Source organism: Desmodus rotundus, chromosome 4 (assembly GCF_022682495.2).
Source record: "Desmodus rotundus isolate HL8 chromosome 4, HLdesRot8A.1, whole genome shotgun sequence".
NCBI lineage: Eukaryota > Metazoa > Chordata > Mammalia > Chiroptera > Phyllostomidae > Desmodus > Desmodus rotundus.
In genome coordinates this window covers 4147038-4166279 of record NC_071390.1, presented here as the reverse complement: position 1 = coordinate 4166279, position 19242 = coordinate 4147038, and the positions used below count along the sequence as shown (strand labels likewise).

Here is a 19242-nt window from a genome sequence, read left to right as displayed (position 1 = left end):
CCGGAAGGGCGGGCGAGCGGACGTTGCGCAGGCGCATTGAGGACGGCAAAATGGCGTCCAGGTCCAAGCGGCGTGCAGTTGGCGATGGGGCTCCGCAGCCATCAGACGCCCCGGCTCCGCGCCACGAGGAAGAAGAGGACGATGAAGTCGAGGACGGAGACGAAGATGATGAAGACAGTGACGAAGGGGAGGATGAAGACGACGAGGTCGTCGACGAGGTGAGCAGCACTGGCGACCCCCGTTTGGTTTCTATCTGGGAAAATACTTTCTGACCGCTGAGCCCGCGCGCGGATGTGTGAGACGCTTGGAGTAGCGACTTCCCTGTACCCGGGGTCTGTAAGCAGACACTGTAGGTGATGAAAGGCTTTGACTCGGGTTCCAGTTCGGTCTCTTCCACGTCGCAGTTGCAGAAATTATTTTAGAAAGTTAGAGCCTGGCCGGGTCGTTACCCCCAAGAAAATCAGCGTAGAGACTTTTCTTTAGTCTTTAGGCGGGAGCCCCAAATCCATAACCGGCCACCAAGGGCCTGAAGATTGATTCATCCTTTGCACTGCAACCCACCCCCACCCCGCAGCCTGCCTCTCGTCGCGGCGGCCCCCTTTCTGGTCCCGGAAACCGCCGCCCTGTTCTACCCGCAGCTTTTCCAGACGCTCTCCATCCTGCAGGTTTTCTTTCCTTGCTCAGCTCCCAGCTACGCAGTGTTTTCTGCCCACTCCTCTCACCAAGTCTTGGTTCTCAGACCTGGGCTCCTTCAGAGTAGCTTCTGCGTAGTGTCTGGCGTTACAGGCCTTGCATATATGTTGAACGTTCAGTGACCCTGACCACCGCCCAGTGTTTAGCAGGCACCTCCAGCTTAACACCTCCAAAGCAGAATGTGCAGTTCATGCCCATAATCTTCGCCGCTTCTGTCGGTGGTCCCCAGATTCACCAGTTGCAGATGCAGTGTCTCAGTGTTTGCCTTTTTTTGTAGACTAGACAGTTACAGTTCTTTAAGCAAACTTTTCTTCTTGTCCTTTTATTGGCATGTCCTGGAGCTAGAAGGAGAGCCAAAAAGAACGTGGGTAGAGCGGAAAAGGAAAGTCCGCAGTGGGAAATAATGCCTGAAGTAGCTTAGAAGGTTCTGTGTGATGACCTGTTTTGTGTGCTATTTGCAGGAAGTGAATATTGATTTTGAAGCTTATTCCATCTCAGACAACGATCACGACGGAATTAAGAAGTTACTGCAGCAGGTATGTTTTTTACTCCGTGCACGTGGATTTGCTCTCCTAAGAAGACCCAGGCCATCAGCACAAGCTGTCAGCCTTCGACCTGTTTTAGCATTCCCCTTCCGGTCCTCTCCCTTGCCCGGGAGGAACTCCTCTCCTTTTCCAGAGCTAAGCCCCCTCTGTGTGTGTGCCTGTGCTCCAAGCCCCTCCTCCATTAAGCAGCTGAGTGCCCTGTGCCCCTCAGTACTTTGTCTTCCGTCTGCTGATTGCTTGAGCTTCTGGTCCCTTTTCCCCTAAGTCCCATCCCGACTGTCGGAGGAATTCGTTCGTAGAAGCCATGTCACTGCACCCTCTGGGGCTTCTGCTGCTTCTCTGCCAGCATGGTGCTGGCTGTGGTTCCTGCCCTTTGGACCCTCGAGAGTGTCCTAGTCGCCAAGCCCTTTGACCTTGTGTTCACCCTCCTCTCTCCTCCCCATGCCGTTTCCCCTCCCCTACACCGCCTGTACTTCCACTGACTGCCTGCTCTTAGGTTCCAGTGCCCTTAGCTTCTCTGATCCTCCTGGGCTCTTCCTTTGCTCTTGGGATTGCATTTCTGAGTCACCTTCCTGGTCAGATCGTTGACATTTCACTGCTTTTATTTGAATATGGAAATTAGAAGTTTTATTAGATATTATGCTTTGACTTCAATTTAAAATTAATTTTTGTTCCTCCTCTTAGCTTTTTCTAAAGGCTCCTGTGAACACTGCAGAACTAACAGACCTCCTAATTCAGCAGAACCATGTTGGGAGTGTGATTAAGGTAAGCAGAGCCGTTGTGCTCATTCTGGTTAAATAATTTTTTTGGCCTGGAAAGTTCCTGATTTACAGCAAGCAGGCATTGGGAAGAAGTCTTAATGGGGAAGGGAGACTGGTTGTAGGCTGTCTCAGGGATCCAGCGCTATTAAATGCGGTAATTGAGGAGTGGCAGTGGATGGGGAAAGGGGTGGCTGGATTCAGAAGGTGTTTCGGAGGTGAAATGTGACGGGATGAGATAGTGACTGGGTCTGGGTGGGGTGGGGAAGGGGTCAGGGATGACTCCCAAGTTCTGGTCCAAGCAACCAAATGGTGACCTGGAGGAAGATAGGTTAGGAAGGGAAATGGGAGTTTGGGTTTGTGCATTTTGATTTTGATTTGCCTGTGATAGTGCAGGTGAGCTGTTGAGCAGCATCTGGAGACTTGGGCGTGCGCGGCAGATAAGCGGTAATTGCGGGCACAGTAGTGGTTGAGGTTGCTCAGGAAGGGCAGGGGCACAGGTAACACTGGCATTGTTTGGGTAAGATAGTGGCAGAGCCTGCAAAGGGGGCTCCGAGGAGTGACCGGGAGAGGAGAAGAGAAGCAGGGGTCAGGCACGACGAGAGAAGCGCCCATTTGGAGAAGGGGGGAGCCAGACTCGGGGGAGTCCCTCCTCGGCCACGAGTTGTCCGGTGGCTCTTAATGTTCTCTACATACTTTGTGCTTCCAGTAGTGGCAGTCATCCCCGTGGCGCGTGGGGCTGTGGTTTGGCCAGAGCTCGGTCAGGTCGGCTGTTAGGTGCTCTGCGGCACAGTGCAGTTGTCAGCGAGGGGGCTGGAGGAATTCCAGATGGCTCACTCGTGACCGGCTCGTCGGTGTGGGCTGTCCGTCGGGAGCCCGGCTGGGACTGTGGGTTGGGGGCACTTGGTTCCTCTGCATGGGCCTCTTTACAGGCTGGTGGGTCCCAGGGGCACACAGCCCAAAAGAACTGGATGGAGACATCTTAGGAAACAGTGTCATGTCTACCACTCACTTGATCGGCTGACAGGAAGTTCCCCACAGGTTCCAGGGGAGGGCGCATAGACACCCCCCCTTGATGGGAGGAATGTCTAGGTCACTTGGTCAGAAGAGGTGGGACGTGTGTGGGAAGGACAGTCTGCCGCCAGACCTCAGTTTGTTGCGGGTTTCACCTCTGAAACAAGGATGATGTGTGTGCTTGGGGGCTGGGAGGTGGGCAGAGTGAGGCACTGTGTGTAAAGCACTTAGCACTGTGTGGCACGGGGTGCAGGCTGTACCCGTGGGGCTGTCGCTGGTTCTGTTCCCAGCACCTGCTGTCCAGCTTACCGAACAAAACCAGACAGAGAGCTCCACCTCAGGCTTACCCTCCAGGCTAACTACCTGACCTTCAAAGCCAAATTCAATTTTTAAAAAATTCTTATTTACTGGTTTTAGGGGGAGAGAGAAGGGGAGGGAGCCATTGACTTGTTGTTCCACTTATGTATGCATTTACTGGTGGAGTCGTGTGTGTGCCCTGACTGGGGATCGAACCTGCAACCTTGGTGTACAAAGCTAGAATTCTTGAAGATTGTTTATGTTAACAGTTTCTACTTCCTCTCCTGCTGAGCACCCTCGTCGTTTACCCCAGTCTGCTACTGCAGCTTTGAGACTGGTGGAGCCGCCAGCACCTTGTGCTAAACGCAGTGGGCTGATCTTAGACAGCAGCCGTGTCTGATGGAATGGCGGTGGGGGCGGTTAGGAGGGTGCCTGCCCTCGTCAGACATGGCGCTCTCCAGCTGGCCAGTGCCCCGGACCACTGGGCACCATGGGAACAGCCGTGTCCATCCTTGGAAAAGCTCCGCTCTAATGGGGGACTTGGCCTTCTTTTGGGCCTCCCTGGCTTCCGCAGAGACAGTCGAGGTGTCCAGAGACAGAGACGTCCTATTCCTAGGAAAGGGACTGCCCTTTCAGGGGTGCCTTTCGGCTCTGGGCAGGGAGGACTGCAGAGTGCAAGGGCACAGTGGGTCCAGAGGCTCTGGTTCAGGGCGAGGTGTTCTGTGCAGTGTTGCTCAGGTTCCTGGGCACTAAGAGGAGGCTTGGGAGGGGTGGGGCAGCGGGGGTGCCAGAGATGGTCTAGTAGGAGAGGGGTGAGCTATGATGTGACCATGACCCCAGCCCCCAGAGAGGTGGCCCTGTGTGGTGCTGCCCTGATGGCTGAATCCCATCAGGAGCAGCGAGCCGTCCCAGGTGACACCAATTGCTTGTGAGCCAGGTGCCCACGTGGGGTTTCTTCGGGCTGGGCACCGAGGGCTCCCTTTGTCCGTTGGTGCTGTGCAGGTTGTGCCGCAGTGGCTGGGGGTCCTCTGTGCTGCAGGGAACTCGTCTCCTGTGGATCGTGGAGGACCGTGGCTGGTGGACATATTAGTCCTTTCTCGGTACTTCTTTCCCCTCCCACGGGAACTGCTAGTCTCCCTGGGAGTCACCTTCTCGTCTTCTACTCTTGTGTCCTCTTGGGTGGAGCTCAGGCTTCTCTCATCTGGGCAGGTAGTTGTATTTCCCTAGGCCTTGGAGGCCTTCCCTGAGCCACCCTCCTTTCTTGTTTGCACAGGAAGAGACTGGTGGCCTTTTGTGTCCAGGTTCCACAGAAAGTTTTGTTGTAAAGCCTGGCCGCCCCTCTGCCTGAGGTCCCCGTCAGTGACAGTATCCCTGAGGTCCAGGAGCCACATCACGTCCTTCCTCATCCTCTTCAGACTCTGGTCTGGTCTGACTTCCTGCCCCCACGGAGGCAGTCCATTCTGTTCTCTGCCCTGATGCACCAGGCCCCTGGGGCACTGTGGTGCCTCGACACTGTTGCCCTCACCTGCCTGAGCCAGCGGTGCTGGGAGGTGTGGCAGAACTCTGGAGGCCCCGTCCTGCACAGCAAGTCCAAGGGCAGCGAGGGGCAGCGCTGGTCCTGCTGGTTCTGGTGGGAAAGCAGCAGCCTTGCGTCCACACGTGCTCCCTGGGGACTTGTTCTGTGCCAGGCTGGGTGCTGGGGGTTTGCGAGGGGTGTTCACACCTTGACAGGCAAGCAGGCCACACGTGGAGGACCACCTGGGGGGCACATTGAGGCCTCCGGGGGAGGGGCTGTCCTAGAGCCAGGAGGTTCCCTTGGAGCAGGCGTTCTGTCCCAGCTCTCTGCTTCCTTGTCCTTTCCTTCCCGGCCCTCTCTCTTCTGTGCTGAGTCAGTGGCACTCAGGCCCTGGTCACCGGCCTCAGGAACCAGGGTGGCCCACGCGGCAGATGCGTGGTTCTAGGTGGCACAGTGCCAGGGATCCGCAGAGAAGCAGGCAAGGGCTGGCTTCAGCTCTTCCTCGAGGTTTTAGATCTTCTGCCTTTGTAATGTGTTGAGAAACTGGTCAAGAAAAGGTCTCAGTGATCTAGTAACTTCAGAGCAGGAAGAGACCGTGGAGGATGCCAAAGAGGAGCGGGACCCAGGGAGCTGCAGGGCCGCGCACCAGGCCATGCGGCGGTTCGTCTGTGGCGCCTTCTGAGGGGACAGTGGCGCAGCAGGTGGGGTTTGCGAAGTGGCATGGTGACTGAGGCCGGGATTCCCGGGCTGGGCATGACATCTCTTCCCAATCCGGTGCAAGTTACAGCTGTTCTTCTCTCTGAATAGCAGTCAGACGTTTCGGAAGACAGTGATGACGATGTGGACGAAGATGAGATCTTCGGCTTCATAAGTCTTCTAAATTTAACTGAAAGAAAGGTTGGTTTCCCCGGCCCCTGTCTGCACGGTCATTCCTGTGGCCCAGGCCACATTTACGTGCGCAGGAGCAGGGGTCCCTGCGTCAGTGGTGGTCGCAGTTACACAGGGAGGTGCGCTTGTGAGCTCTGCTGTGACCCTTTCCGTCCCGTTGCGTGGTGTGTGCCCAAAGTCGCTTCCTCCCTGTGATGGAGAGCCACCGCCTGGCGGCGAGACCCATGTCATGCTGTTGGTGTTGGCACGGCTGTTTGTGCCGCCTCTGCGGCTGTGCCCCAACTGGGAGGTGGCGCCGCGTCCCGGGGGAGGAGCTGACAGGCACAGACCTGTACTTTCCCTCCTCGCTCTTCACTGCTCGCTGCTGAGTCCTGATGAAAAGCGGAAGCCAGCTGCTTACCCACCTCAAATACGATGCAGCCTGCACTTTCAGTTTTATGTGAACTTCAGTCCTGTCCATCAGTCTGATGGGACAGGCTGGAGTCGCTGTCGCAGGGCGCCTGCCTCTCAGCCCAGCCCTGCCTCAGCACCGGTTTTGGGATGGGAGCGGAGTCCGCCCAGTTACTTTGGGAAATGCTTAGGCATCGCCACTGAAGGCTGGAGATTTCGCAGGCTGTGACAGGCACGTGCCCTTACCTGGGAGGGGAGGAGGGGCGTTCTCACTTTGAAGTTTCCCCTGGGCGTGAGGGCCTGGGGTGAACAGTAAGCCTTCTCTCTGCTTTCTAGGGTACCCAGTGTGCCGAGCAGATTAAAGAGTTGGTGCTGAGCCGCTGTCAGCAGAACTGTGAAAAGAGTGTGGTCGACCAGCTGGGCGAGCTCTTAAGTGACGCTGCCAAGCCCGTGGGCCTTCTCCTGAGCGAGAGATTCATTAACGTGCCCCCCCAGGTCGCTCTGCCCATGCACCAGCAGCTGCAGTAAGAGACTTGGGGTCTCCTCCCGCAGGGCGCCTGCCGTGGGCTCGGGAGTGGGGTTCGCAGCGGGTACGGGTGCGGGAGGAGTGCCGTCCTGGCGTGAGCAGTGGTGCGGTGGGGTGAGGGGCAGCCTGGGCGGGACGGTCCTGATGATCGGCACCCTAGAGCATGTTTGTCGTTCAGACCGTTCTGACCGTAGTCTCCGTGGTGACCCTAAAGATTCAAATATGCGAAAAAAGGGTTCCCACCACTACGTTTCACCCTCTTCACAGGTGTGTTTCCGTAACGTGAATATGGTACTGACCAATTAACGACAGTAACAAAAACAGTAAAATCCCCAAATTTCATTGGGCTGTTTTACGACTAATGAAACCATAGTCTTGATCCCACACTGCTGGCTTCTCAGGGTTGGTGGTTTTATTTTTAACTGCAGCTTCGAGTTGGCAAGAATATTTTAAGTGTAAGAAGAGCTAAGATTTGGTCTTGCCTGCGCTTTGAAGCAGAGGAGGCTGAGAGCACGACCGACCGCCCGGCCTCGGGCCTCGCAGCCTGGCTGCTCTCGGGGGTCTGGCGCTTGTGCCGTGGGCTCTTCCTTACAGAGCCACTGCTTTTCCGCTGTGGCTGCCGCCTGCCCCGCCCCTGCTGCGCAGGTTGCGCTTCCGCTGCCGTGTTGCTGTTCGGCTTTGCTTTTTTCCCCTGGTCCCTTGGAGCTCCTGTTTATTCGGTGTCATGGGAGGGTGATCTGCTTCCCCTGATCTCTGCTACAGACAGCTGAAGGGGCTCGCGTTTCTTGTTCAGCTGGAGGCACAGTTACGTGTAATTTTCAGAAAGGCTTCCCTGCCCCTCGTGGGCAGCTGTGGAAGTCAGGGTGCTGTGCGGTGCCCGTCCACAGTGTGTGAGACGTGAGTCCTGGACTCGCGTGGTCGGAGGCGAGCGGTCATGTGCCCTTGTGTACTTGTGTTCAGTGCTTGCTCTTTCAGAGAAACCTAGGTTCTTACGTATTTTTAACCCGCGCACAAAGCAGTGGCGTTGGGTGAATTTGAGACTGGTCAGTTAGCTGCTGTGTGTCCACAGCTCAGCCTAACCTGGGAGAGTTACGGTACTCATTACCATAAAAGGCACTGCCGCGACCACTCAAGTGTGCCGGACAGCCAAAACAAAGCACGCCGCCTGGAAGGGTCCGGGTCTGACGCCTGCCTGTGAAGCCTTTGTCAGCACAGAACCTCCTGCCCAGCCTCCCTGCTGTCCCCGGGGCGCCGCTCTGTCGATGGGCTGACTTCCCGGGGCCCAGCGGGCAAACCTGCGTGTGTGTGTGCGCGCGCCTTGTAGGAAAGAGCTGGCGGAGGCACACAAGACCAGCAAGCCGTGTGGGAAGTGTTACTTCTACCTTCTGATTAGCAAGACGTTTGTGGAAGCAGCAAAAAACAACTCCAGGAAGAAACGGAGCGGCCACCAGAAGGAGGAGTTAGTGTTTGCAAACGCAGAGGAGGAGTTTTTCTATGAGGTGAGTCTGTCTGGTCCCATCTGCTTGTGGAGATGTGTGTAGTAATTTCTTGGTAACAATAAATCATGGGGTTTTGCCCTCCCATTTCACATCAAAGTCCTTGGTGTGGTGGCCACTCCGTCTTCCTCCCCGTCCCCAGCTGCTAGCAGTGAACCAGTGCCTGGTGCGCTCCAGGTCCCCCACCCCGCTGCTGGTGGTGTGGGTGGGGGGAGGAGCAAGTCCACAAACCTGCCGTGAGAGCCGGAGGTCTCAAACCGCCCCGGGAGGCGGACGTGAGCCTGGGTTTACGGACAGGGACATCGAGTTTGGGGGAGAGGAGAGCCATTATCTGAGACCACACGGCCCGTGAGGCGGAAGCTGGGTAGACCCCCTGTGCCCACTCTTTCCCCCTTCCCCCTATTCCGGCTCCCGTGCGTCTCTGTGCCCGTGGTCCTGGATGCGATTCCCTTGGTGGGATTTCTAGCACTTCCTTCCCGTGAAGGTATTTTGTGCTGTCCTTATGAATGAGTGATTTCCGCACTGTGAACAGCACGTAAGTGGGTGGTGTGCTGATACCACTAGCGGCCTGCTCGCCTTCGAGCCGGTACACTCTGGCCGTGCTCCTCCGGGGCTTAGTTAGCTTCTGGTGGGGACCGCTCTTAACTTCTGCCCGCACGGCCCGTGAGCTTGCTTCATTCTGCGACCGCTCCCTGCAGCTGCCGCTCACCCGTGAGCGCATGTCAGACCCAGAGTTCGGTGTCTGTGGTGTGCATTGTGGCTCTCTGTGTGATGTAGAAGGCGGTCCTGAAGTTCAGCTACTCGGTGCAGGAGGAGAGCGACACACGCCTGGGCGGCAGGTGGGCCTTCGACGACGTTCCGATGACACCCTTGCGCACGGTGATGCTGATTCCGTGTGGCGAGATGCGTGGGATCATGGACCAGCTGAAGGAGCACCTCTCAGTTTAGCCCTGCCCGTGGGCAGCCGTGTGCCGGTGTGGGCGAATTACCAGAAAGCCCCGTGGAGATGTACCGAAAACTCAAGACTTCACGTAGATTTAGATTCTCTACAAAAAGTAGGGTTCTGCTGCCTGTGTCTGTGACATGTGTACAAAATAGTTTAAAAAAAGTTTTGGTCAAATCATGAATGGTTGCTTAAAAACTTTCCCGGTAAGAGGAAAACATGGAGTAGTAATTTAAGGAACTCAATAAAAACTTCTATTTTTTATTTCAAAATAACATACAGAGTGTTAATTTTTCAGGCGCCTCCTGTGTGGGGTAGGACACCCTGACGTCCTCCCCCCGCGCTGCGTGGTGGGCGCCCGGCACCTGACTCGGGCTTACTGCACGGCACACTGGGGCCGGTCTGAGCGTCACTGCACAGCGCATCTTTGTTCGGGAGTTTCGGGGGACTTCTCACACACGTCCTGCTCCTTCCTCGGTGGGGGCGTGGGTGGCAGGTGACCGGCCACTTGCTGGAGGATGTCCTTACCCTCGCTGGGAGGCAGGTTACTGAAGTAGTACTGTGGCACCAGTTGCATGAATCTGCTCAAAGCAAAAACACGGTGATTTCTGGTGTGCTACAGCAAACACGTCTGGGCACTCCCCCGCCCGGGGGAATCTGCCTGTGGGACCAGCATTAACTTGAACTCCTCTGTGTCTTTGTCTGCCTTTGCAGAGCGAGCACTTTCTATGGTTTTTATGGACAGCTGAATTACCTTTCTGGTGAGTTGGCCTCTAGTGAGGCCACACAGCGGAAGTGATGGCCACCACTCTGACCCTGGGGACACGGGTGCCTCCTGTCCCACCCAATGCAGTGTACGAGGGTCCGGTCAGGTGCTTGGGAGAACTTTGGGTGGGTGAGGGGGAGGATCTTGGCCTCTGTCTCTTCCTAAGGCATGCCAGTTCACACCCAGCCTCCGAAGCCGGCCCCTGCTGGTTTCTGTCGGTTCCTGCCTAGACCATCACCCTGCCCCAGGAGCCAGGGGCTCCTTCACAAGGGGGGCAGCAACTGCAGCAGCTGAGGTTGGCCAACGTTCCTATCGCTGCAGCCACACCCATTCACTTTGCAGCCGGAGGGAGCTTGAAAAGGGCTGAAGAAGATGCCACCCCTCTTAAAACTCTGTGGTTGCTTTGTACTGTGCTGGGTGTGAACGCCAATCTCCTGTAGCCGTGAGCCCTACGGCTCTGGTGCCTGCCTGTCTTCACCTCGCCCCGTCCCCGCCCTCCCCGCTGGCCCCTGTCTCAGTGGCTCCCCTGAGGGGAGAAGGCTGAGCTCATCCCTTCTCAACGTCTGCACCTGCCTGCTCCTCTGCAGGTGCCCCGCGCCTGCTGTCACCTTTCTATGACGCAGTCTCCCTCTCTGCTGCCGTCTCTTAGATAATCACCCATGCAGACCTGTCTTTAGGCTGCTACCAGTATAAACTGCTTCCACCTGAACACAATAACCAAGGTTCTCGTTTACTCCTCGATTGCGAGTTCCATAGAAACCCTTTGCTCTCCACAAAACGTACAGTTCAGGAGAGGTTTCGGAGGCGATCCTGATGTAGTTGTTCTCCGAGATGCTGAACTTGTGGAAGAGGACCCACTCCGGCAGCCTCCGGGTGACGGAGTAACCAGACAGGGGGTGCAGCTGGGCCACGTGCTTGTGCGTCAGCATCAGGTAGTTGCCCGCCCCGTCCACGTCCCGAGCGATCTAAAGGCAGCGTGGTCGGGAAACGAGAGTGAGCGTTAACATGGAGATCAATGCACAAAAATGCTTCGTTGAAAAGAACTCCAACATACTCGTACCGAATGGTTAGAACTACAGATTGGCCGTCCACCTTTCCCGTTTTCATATACCGGAAATCAGACAGACTGGTTTTACCCAAAACTTGGAGACGGTGGTGATGGTGTTGAGCGGCTCGTGCAAGTTCAGGGCAGCTGCAGCGGTTCACAGTGGGTCGGGCAGTAGAGCCACGTGGTGGACCACACACACACACACGTGCGCGCGCTTCACGCTGGACGTCCCAGCCCACTCTGTCCCCAGGAAAGCCTGTCACAGCAGCACCTGACTTTTCCCGCACAGATGAGGAAACCCACAGCAGGACTTCCCTCGCCGTGGGGGCACGGCGTGCCTGCCTCCCCCCCCCCCCCCCCGCCGTGTGCCGGCAGAGCAGCTGCGGACCCTCCTCTGAGAAGGGACTAGTGGACGGCCTCTTCCTTTGTCGGGCACCGAGTCACCGGCGACTTGTGAGCTGTTTGGCCGACAGGCGGGGTGAGGGGCTCGGTCTGCCCTGCAGCCAGAAAGGGTGTCTACCAGCTGTCCCTCCATAATGGAAGGGGCCTCTCGTCCTCTCAGACAAAGTCAACATTCTAGCTTAGGCCTTCACTCCCTGAGGGGAAGGCTGTTTACTTACATACTATGTCTTTAATAGCACAGGGTTTTCGTTTATCACTCTGCCAGATCCCTGGCATGACGACGTGCACGCGTGAGGTCTGGCGCGACCCCGCGAAGGACGTCTCAGCCATCCTCACCTGCATGAAGTAGCCGGACAGGAGAGCTTTCTTCAGGTTCAGAGTGTTTTCCCTGGAGCCAAAGGCGGGTTCTGCGTAGGGAAGCTCGATCCGCTTGATGATTTCCAGGAGCTCGGCCCGGACCACGTCTGCCGTCCTGAGGGCAGTGCAGCTGAGGAAGTGGTCCTGGCACCACTTCTCCACGCAGCCTGGGAGGAGGGGCGGACAGGGCTTTAGTAAGGGTGTGTGACCATCTGCAAGGGCCTGGCTGGAAGGTGCTCATTCTCCTCTGTCCTGAGAAGGAGGTTGCAAGGCCAGGACCTCTGGTCTGGTGGCTGCGAGGGGCCATCTGGGGCGCTGTCAGCGGAGCCAGCACTGGCCGGGGTTCCGTGGGGTTCCGCGACCCCATGCACTGTGGGGACAGCGTGTTCCTACTGTCGCCCTCCGTCCAGGGCTGGGGGGCAGAGGAGACTGTCCTCGAGTCCACACTTGACTGCCTGCGCACAGTAAGGGGGGGGCACTTGCAGTGCAACTAGGACCGGAGGAGCTTCCAGGGGAAAGCCCTCTGAGCTGTGAAGACATCTCCCGTACTTGTTTTGTTGCAAGGGAAGGGTTCCTCTAGGTTGGTCAGGGAACTGTAGCCACCCTAGCTGCAAGTTTTACACTAGAATTCAGCCACCTGGTTCAGTTTGACGTTATTCCTCCTTGCCCCCTGTGAGTGTAATCACTCGAGGTGGACTGGAGTTTGCCGTGGACTGGCAGTGCCCGTGGCCTTGGCCTGGTGGGCAGCGGGCCTGTTGACTGGTCCCACCGTGCAGGCCCATCTGGAGCAGCGGGAGCGCGCACTGGCTGGCACCACCCTGCGGCTCTCGCAGGTGCCACCAAGCGCCCCACGTCCTGTCCTGTCCTGTCCGCCTCCCCCAAGCCTCGAGAAGCACGCTCCCTGCTCTGCAGTGCTGCTGCCATTCAGTCGCCAGCACAGTTGTCACCGCATGTACCTTTCACACCACCTCTCTGAGCAGACAAGCTTCCACAAGCAGCTTTGTGGAAAACAGGTGAACCCCCCCAGCTGCCTTTGGAGGCCTCGGCCCCCGCCACCCTGCTTAGCCCTCTCTGCCCCTGGAGGTGCCCCTCTTTTCAAGCCCAGCACAGCAGCTGCACACAAGGAGTCTGCTGTTCCCTTGTCACTGAGAATGCGCAGACTCGCCCAGAACTGCTGCCTCACCAGCTTCCACAGCCCTGTTCTCCTCTGGACCCGGTGGCCCTCCCCTGCCCTGCCCTCCGCCAAGCTCCAGTCAGATTCTCTCCGCCCATGGGGGTTGCTCTGGCATGCCTCATATTCTCCCCATCCACATCCAGCAGTGGATGTGCCCGTTACGGAAAGCACAGAGTGGCACTTGGACCCAGGGGGCACCAAGAGGTGGCAGTTCCTTTGCTTCTCTCCAGACCCCAGAAAGCAAGAGCTGTGCTGTGCAACCCTCACCCTAGGAAGGGTGAAGGGCGGCCCAGCTGAAGGCTGGGGTTCTAGGTCCAGGCCCACAGCCCTGCAGCCCACCAGGGCATTGGGTGCTGGAGGGAGTTTCTGCTGCTCAGCAGAAACATATGGGTGCATTTAGGGCCTCAAGCGCCATTCCATTGAAGTGACCAACACGGCTAGAGAGAAAGGGTGTTTGACGAGTAGCCGCTCAGCTTATTTTGGGAAGGAAAGGTGGACTTTGAAGGTAATTTATGAGAATCACAAGCATTCACTTACGCTCACTGGTGGAATTCAGAACTGTGTCTTGGTAGGCCTTGTAAATGTTGATGAGGGTGAAGTGATCGCCTTCAGGATGTAAAAATGTCTTCCAGCAAGTCAGGGCAGCCTCCTCCGCTCCACGAGGCAGGTGCAAAAAGCAACTGGGAGCTTGAAGGTGCAAAAGGTTACAAGGTCAACAGTAATGGAGACATTCCACGTCAGCACAGTACCGGGGGCAGGAAGCACAGTAGCCTGTCTGACCGAGGACAATTATGTTACCCTGAGTTATTTAGTGACCAGAAGGGGCTTAGGGGGAGTTGTCGTAGTTCTCCTTGCTTCTGTTTGCCTTCTTAGCTCTGCTTGTAACAGTGGCTGTGTCACAGTGGGTGTGGGGACCGGGTGCTCCGAGGCCAGACGCAGGGACAGGACGGAACCAAGTCCTCCTATGGCGCGGCCCCCGGTGTGTGCTGCCGGTCAGAGCGTAGAGTGGACCAGATGGGCCGAGAGGAACGAGGGGGCAGGAAGTAAACGGGGCGCACACGTCATCGCCAGGGCAGAGCACGCCTGGTGGTGCATCTTCGTCCGACTGTCCTGGTCTGCGCTCACTCGTCCAGCGGGGGCGAACCTGGTGTGCTCTCCCGTGTCAGGTTCAGGAGTTCGCCAGGGACACTAAGGTGTCCGACCCGTGGCCCATGGCCCACACGTGGCCTGGTATGGCTGCGAGTGCGGCCCAAAGCAAAATCGTACGTTTACTTAAAACCTTTTTTTTTTTTTTTTTTGCTCCTCAGTTTTCCTTAGTGTTTTTGTATTTAATGTGCAGCCCAAGACAACTCTTCTCCCAGTGTGGCCCAGAGACATCAAAAGATTGGGCACCCCAAGAAACTGTCACAGTTTTCTACCTCTTTCACCCATTAAAACACCACTTCGAATGGATGCCATTTAACTCTCTAGCTGCTGCAGGCACACCACGCACGGAAGCAGCCCCGGGAGCAGTACCTGTGACCATGGCGGCGACGGTGAGCATCTCGTCCACACAGTCAAACTCGCAGGACGCTAAGATGCACTTGGAGAGTTGGGGGTCGAGGGGGAACTCGGACATGATGATTCCGAATTCAGACAGGTTTCCGTCATTGTCTAGAGCTGCCAGGTAATCTAAGTCTTCCAAAGCCTGCATCAGACTTTCCGGGGCTAGGAAAGGAAAAAATAATCAGGAAGCCTCCTATAACCGAGAAGGAGTAACAGGAACTGATTTCCCTCTCATAATGAACAAAGTATCTGAATCAACAGTTTGCAAGACAAAGAATGTCAGGTGACAAGGGGCTGACTTCTGAGCGGGGACACTAACAAAGTGAGCCATGTGCTTGCCCGGCTTAAGAGTTCCAGGGCTGTGGTGAAGGGCGGGGAACCTGAGTCACAAAGCTGGCACTGTGGGTCTGGGAGACCCCGGTGGCCCGAGCTTGCAGGCCTGCAAGGAGAGCTGCAGGGAGGGAGGACCTGGGAGGTCTACGCGAGCCCCTCCACTGGTCAGCAGAGCACGTGCACGAAACAGCAGCGGCCAGACAGGGCTGCCCAACGAGCACACCTGGTGTGCCCAGTGCTCACGGTCAGGGCACTGCCTGTCTCCACCCACCAGGCAGCAGGGGCTCACGGTCCGAGGGGCCCCGGGTAGGAAATGGAAGGGAGCCCCCAGACACATTCTGCTCCAGCGCTACCCGACAGATCCTCAAATCGGGACTGAAAGGGTCACCTCAGCCCAGAATAAGCTCTGGCGTGTTTCCGGAAATCAGGACATCTGATATTCAACACGGTAAAGCACACGGTGTAGCGTCCTGTAAAAAGTTATGAGGCGTGCATGGCAGGATGATAAAATTAACCCATCGAATCTGCCCCAGCGCTCACGCAGACACAGTAGTAGATGGGACGTCCAAGGAGCTGTTCACCCGGCAGACAGGGACAGAGGCTGACTTTCTTCACCTCTTTGTTCCCGAGTGTACGTGATGCTGGTACTGGCGTGGTGTTTATTATATGTGCTCAATCTCCACCAGAGAAAATCCATTTATTATTCTAAGTTTGTATAGCTCTGATAATAGTGTGGTGGTCATCTCCACCAAAAGAAGATAATCCATTTGTTCAAAGAAAGGTGCAGCGGCACCTTGGTGCTCTGTCGTCAGTTCGTTCTGGAACTCACGACAAGGGCCGAAACCGCCTGGCACCGAACAGGCAGCACGTGAGGACGCGTTTTCTCTGGTGGGGCGGCATGGCTCATACAAGTTCTAGCTGTGCATGCGGCGTGTCCCGAGCAAGCTCCGAGCGCTGTGGCTTTTTTTTTCTCGTCAAAATGTGACGAGTACAGGGCCTGAGGAGTTCTAAAGCCGACGAGGACTGAGGTAGGACTGTATTTCCCTTGTCCTTGCAGAATCAGGTTATAATAAGTAAATACGTGTTTTCCACCTGTCTGCCACACGGTAGAGCAATAAAGGCCACACAGAGAAGGAAATGACAGTGTAAGCCTGCTGTATTTCTACCCGAGAAACTGGGGCATTTTGTGAGCAGCCCAGCATGGCTCTCCCAGGTCTCAGTTCCAACACGTCCTGGGGGGAGACGACTGTGAGGTGTCGCCTTTCCGCATCTGGGAGACCAGAGTCCCCGACCGTGAAAGCTGACTTATTTGTTGTCCAAACTTTGACCACTGAACTATTTGTCAAAATGTCAGGCAAACAGTGTCTGTCACTCGATGTCAAATCTGAGCCAGGCACCAGCCAGTCCCCCGTCCCTATCAGGACACTAGGAAGACCCCCGGGGAAGCTCTGCTGTGGGTCGGGAGGGACTCTGGCCCTCGGTGCGGCTCGTTGCCACAGCTGCAGCCCTGCTGCACGAGTGCCAGCGAGAGACCAGCTCCCAGGAACGGCAAGCGGCGGGGCCGAGGGGCCAGAGGAACCAGCCCACCACAAACCCGCCAGAGCCTGGGCATCTGCGGGGGTCTCTGAAGCACAGCTGTCGTCCCCAGTGGCAGGCGAAGACGCCTCACTCCCTGCTGTGTGATCTCTCACTGAGACGCAGCACTGGGCCGAGCCCTGGGTCCTGCCCGGGTGCTGGCACGGGCTCTGGAGGACTCTGTGTTCATGTGTGGTGACCCTGGGGCCAAGCTGAGACCTTGAGGAGTCACAGTCCCAGGAAGGAGACAGATGGGCTATTTGGAAATGAAAGTCCGAGCATTCCTTCAGTTAGCCTTGAAATGAAGGGGGACAGCTGACCTGTGCAGAAGGTACAGGTGACAGCGACAGAAATCAGCTCCTCCGATGAGATAGCAAGAGAGCTTGGGAGCACATACGTAGTTACTGAAAGCTGTTTAGAAACCGATTCCTATAAATCAGCACAGCTGCTGGCTGCATGGTTACAGGATCCTCGGCAACTGTCCCCATCAGCATCAGCCTTGACAGACAACCTGTCCCCAAACCTGCTCCTCACTTTCATGCCCTGGAGGTGAGTTGGCTGCACGGGGGATCACTGACAGAAAAACGCCATGGTTCTGCCCCCAGCCCCAGCACCAGAAAAAGAGGATGCCTTTGGGGTTTGTGACCGTAGAAAGAAGACTGAGAAGGCGGCACAGACTAAAATGACTCGGGACTTGAGAGAATAGGGTTAGAGTTTGGCTCCAGAAAGGACAGGAAGGACAGACTTCCTGGAGGTTCAGTTTCACAAGCACACGCTCACAACACCCGGCATTTGCCTGACCCCTATCCTGACGTGCTGCCCATGGCGCCTGGGCACGAGCAGCCTCAGCAGGAGTTCTCAGGAACCCCGGGAGATGGAGGCAGGCACTGCTCTGCCGTGACTGCAGAGAAAAGGGCAGTGACTTGCCAAAGCCACAGGGCCGGCCAGCCTCCTCCCTCAGCTACGAAATGAGGTCTTGACCCCAGGCCGGTCACTGGCAGTGTCTGTTCTGACCAATGGGTTGTCACGAAGCTGTCATAGGACACGTCTTCTGGCTCCAAGTTCAAGGCTCTGCTTTAGCCACTGGCCTCTCAGAGGTAACTGGGCGCTGTCTCCCAGCGCCGGGATCGGCCTCTGCTTCTTGCACTGTGAAAATGCCCTCCACAGGACCTCCTGCTGCTTGGGGCCACGGGCCCTGTACTCCAGAGCCCGGGCGGGGGTCCCGCAGGTGATGACAGCCACAGCATTTACTGTTTGCCAGGTACCTTCCAGGGGGCCTACGTGCGTTACCAGTTATCTCGACTCTGGGAACGGACTGCTTTGATTGTGCTCGCGTGCAGATGACACGTGAACAAGAGGCTCCGAGAGGGCCAATGAGCAGGGGGGTAGGGGGAGGCGGGGGGCGGAGCCCCGGCTGTGCTCAAGGGCCCGAGCTTTCTGGTGTGGTCCCCTGACTACGGGGCACCTCTGCCCTGTTTGGTGAGGACGGCCCAGTTCAGTCTGACCCCAGTGCTCTTTGCGCAGCATCCCCTTTTACCCTCAAGTGTCCTGGCCCGAACACTAAGTCACATGGTCACTGGACCCACAGGGAGCCTCCGGGGGTTCAAAAGCTGGAAGGTTCCCATTCTGTGCCTTTTAAATCTCTCCAGATTTTGTTTCACACTCCAGAAAATTATTTTGCTTTTAAGGTCCTCCCACTGGCTCTTGAGTTGTTTTAGCACATCTGTGCCTCTTTTTCACTCCTCCTGCCATCTGAATATACCAACAAACTCGTGTGGCCTTTCGACAGTGAACAGAATAACCTGCATTGATTAGGAACCTGGACTGGGGCTCCTGCCAGTGTGCTGAGGACATCTGCTGACCCCTCGGGGCTGTGTGGCAGATGACCGGACTCAACCCTGCTGCAGATGGACGGGTCTGCAGCCAGGCTGTGCACCTGGTCCACTTCCCTGGTCCATTCTTCGGTGAGTGCCGAAGGAAGTCCGGTCATTCATAGAGAAGTGCACACAGTTCTCCAGTGAGCTCCCAGACCAGGCTGCTCGTGCATTAGACAGGGTTCCAGGGCACCCGGACTTGCTGGCCCGTGGGCACTCTGATCAACGCCTGTGCCATCAGCACCGGCGGCCCAGCGACCGCAGTGTCTCGAACCCTGTCTTAGCCAGCACCAACACCAGCCTCTGCGACCCAACCATGTTCTGTCCTCGTGCTCCTCGCATTTTCTTGAGGCCTTTGTCCTGTCCTGCCATGTCTGGCCAGTGTGCGTTTGGGTTCAGTTTTCCTAGATTATTCCAGAGCCCACTGTCTGGACACCACCAAAATGAGCTCCAAGTCCAGGCCCAAAGATGGCCCCTGCTGTAGTCTTGTCCAGCTCAGCTAGTTTGTCCCCAAATTCCTGGGTAGGTATCCCTGCCCTTCCCGGGTGAAAGACCTCCGGGATGTCACTCGCAATGGAGTCGATCCCCAGCACCAGGGAAGAAAAAAATTAACTGATATTTTAAAAAAGAGATCTGTGTCATCAGGTTCAGTTAATAGCCTGCAGCCTAGTTATGCCAAATTCATTTCCTCATGGTCCGTGGACCCTGAAAGGGTCCAGGTTTGCTGGACCTGTGCATTGCAGTTATCAGCTGAATCACATGCGGCAGCTGCAACCATCATCAGGGAGTTTTTGTTCTAAGCAGTGAGTCCGAGTCAGTCCCCCGTGAGGTGTCTCCCAAGCACAGCAGAGTAGTCCTGTGCGTGCTGTCGGGGGACAGAAATAGTGACCCTGCCCTTTGTCCCCTGGGGCTCAGCGCTTGGCCTCACAGAGGCTGACCACTGAGGGCACGCAGGAGCTCTGCGTTGTGATGGTGTGCTGTTAGCTCTCCCGAACCTTGCAGCGACAACCCCGCTTCTCCTCTCCCTTCTCGACTGAACGTCCACTCTGTCCCACACAAGACGCCTGGGGATCAACCTGATTACAGAGGAGGGAGCTTCTAG

The 19242-nt window shown here is 56.6% G+C and overlaps 2 protein-coding genes across 8 annotated transcripts in view; one reads left to right on the top strand and one right to left on the bottom strand.

Moving 5' to 3' along the window:
* Positions 1 to 24: 24 nt before the first annotated feature.
* BCCIP (BRCA2 and CDKN1A interacting protein) lies at positions 25 to 9213 on the top strand. Of its 5 annotated transcripts, none has more exons than XM_045191616.3 (7): positions 25 to 218; positions 1155 to 1229; positions 1923 to 2003; positions 5634 to 5720; positions 6438 to 6625; positions 7952 to 8126; positions 8822 to 9213. In XM_045191616.3, the coding sequence occupies exons 1-7, from the start codon at positions 51 to 53 to the stop codon at positions 9203 to 9205; spliced, it is 1158 nt and encodes a 385-aa protein (XP_045047551.2). In that variant the 5' UTR covers positions 25 to 50; the 3' UTR covers positions 9206 to 9213. The 5 variants fall into 5 exon arrangements, with proteins under 5 accessions (XP_045047551.2, XP_045047550.2, XP_045047552.2 ...); XM_045191615.3 differs by having other exon boundaries at positions 5631 to 5720; XM_045191618.3 differs by having other exon boundaries at positions 26 to 218; positions 5631 to 5720; positions 8934 to 9205.
* Positions 9214 to 9307: 94 nt separating this feature from the next.
* The window catches only part of DHX32 (DEAH-box helicase 32 (putative)), a 41231-nt gene continuing 31296 nt past the window's right edge, over positions 9308 to 19242 (bottom strand). For all 3 annotated transcript variants that reach the window (XM_053923273.1, XM_053923274.2, XM_053923272.1), the window contains exons 9-13: positions 14329 to 14520; positions 13351 to 13500; positions 11619 to 11806; positions 10616 to 10797; positions 9308 to 9647 (exon numbers count right to left, since the gene is read on the bottom strand). In XM_053923273.1, coding sequence (XP_053779248.1) covers positions 9476 to 9647; positions 10616 to 10797; positions 11619 to 11806; positions 13351 to 13500; positions 14329 to 14520 — 884 coding nt within the window. In that variant the 3' untranslated portion in view covers positions 9308 to 9475. The remainder of the gene's footprint in view (positions 9648 to 10615; positions 10798 to 11618; positions 11807 to 13350; positions 13501 to 14328; positions 14521 to 19242) is intronic.

Bases quoted from the DNA above. Each gene is read 5' to 3' on its own strand.
- BCCIP (XM_045191615.3), top strand. From the start codon at position 51: ATGGCGTCCAGGTCCAAGCGGCGTGCAGTTGGCGATGGGGCTCCGCAG. The intron at 219-1,154 runs GTGAGCAGCACT...TGCTATTTGCAG, and splicing joins ACGACGAGGTCGTCGACGAG to GAAGTGAATATTGATTTTGA. The intron at 5,721-6,437 runs GTTGGTTTCCCC...TCTGCTTTCTAG, and splicing joins TAAATTTAACTGAAAGAAAG to GGTACCCAGTGTGCCGAGCA.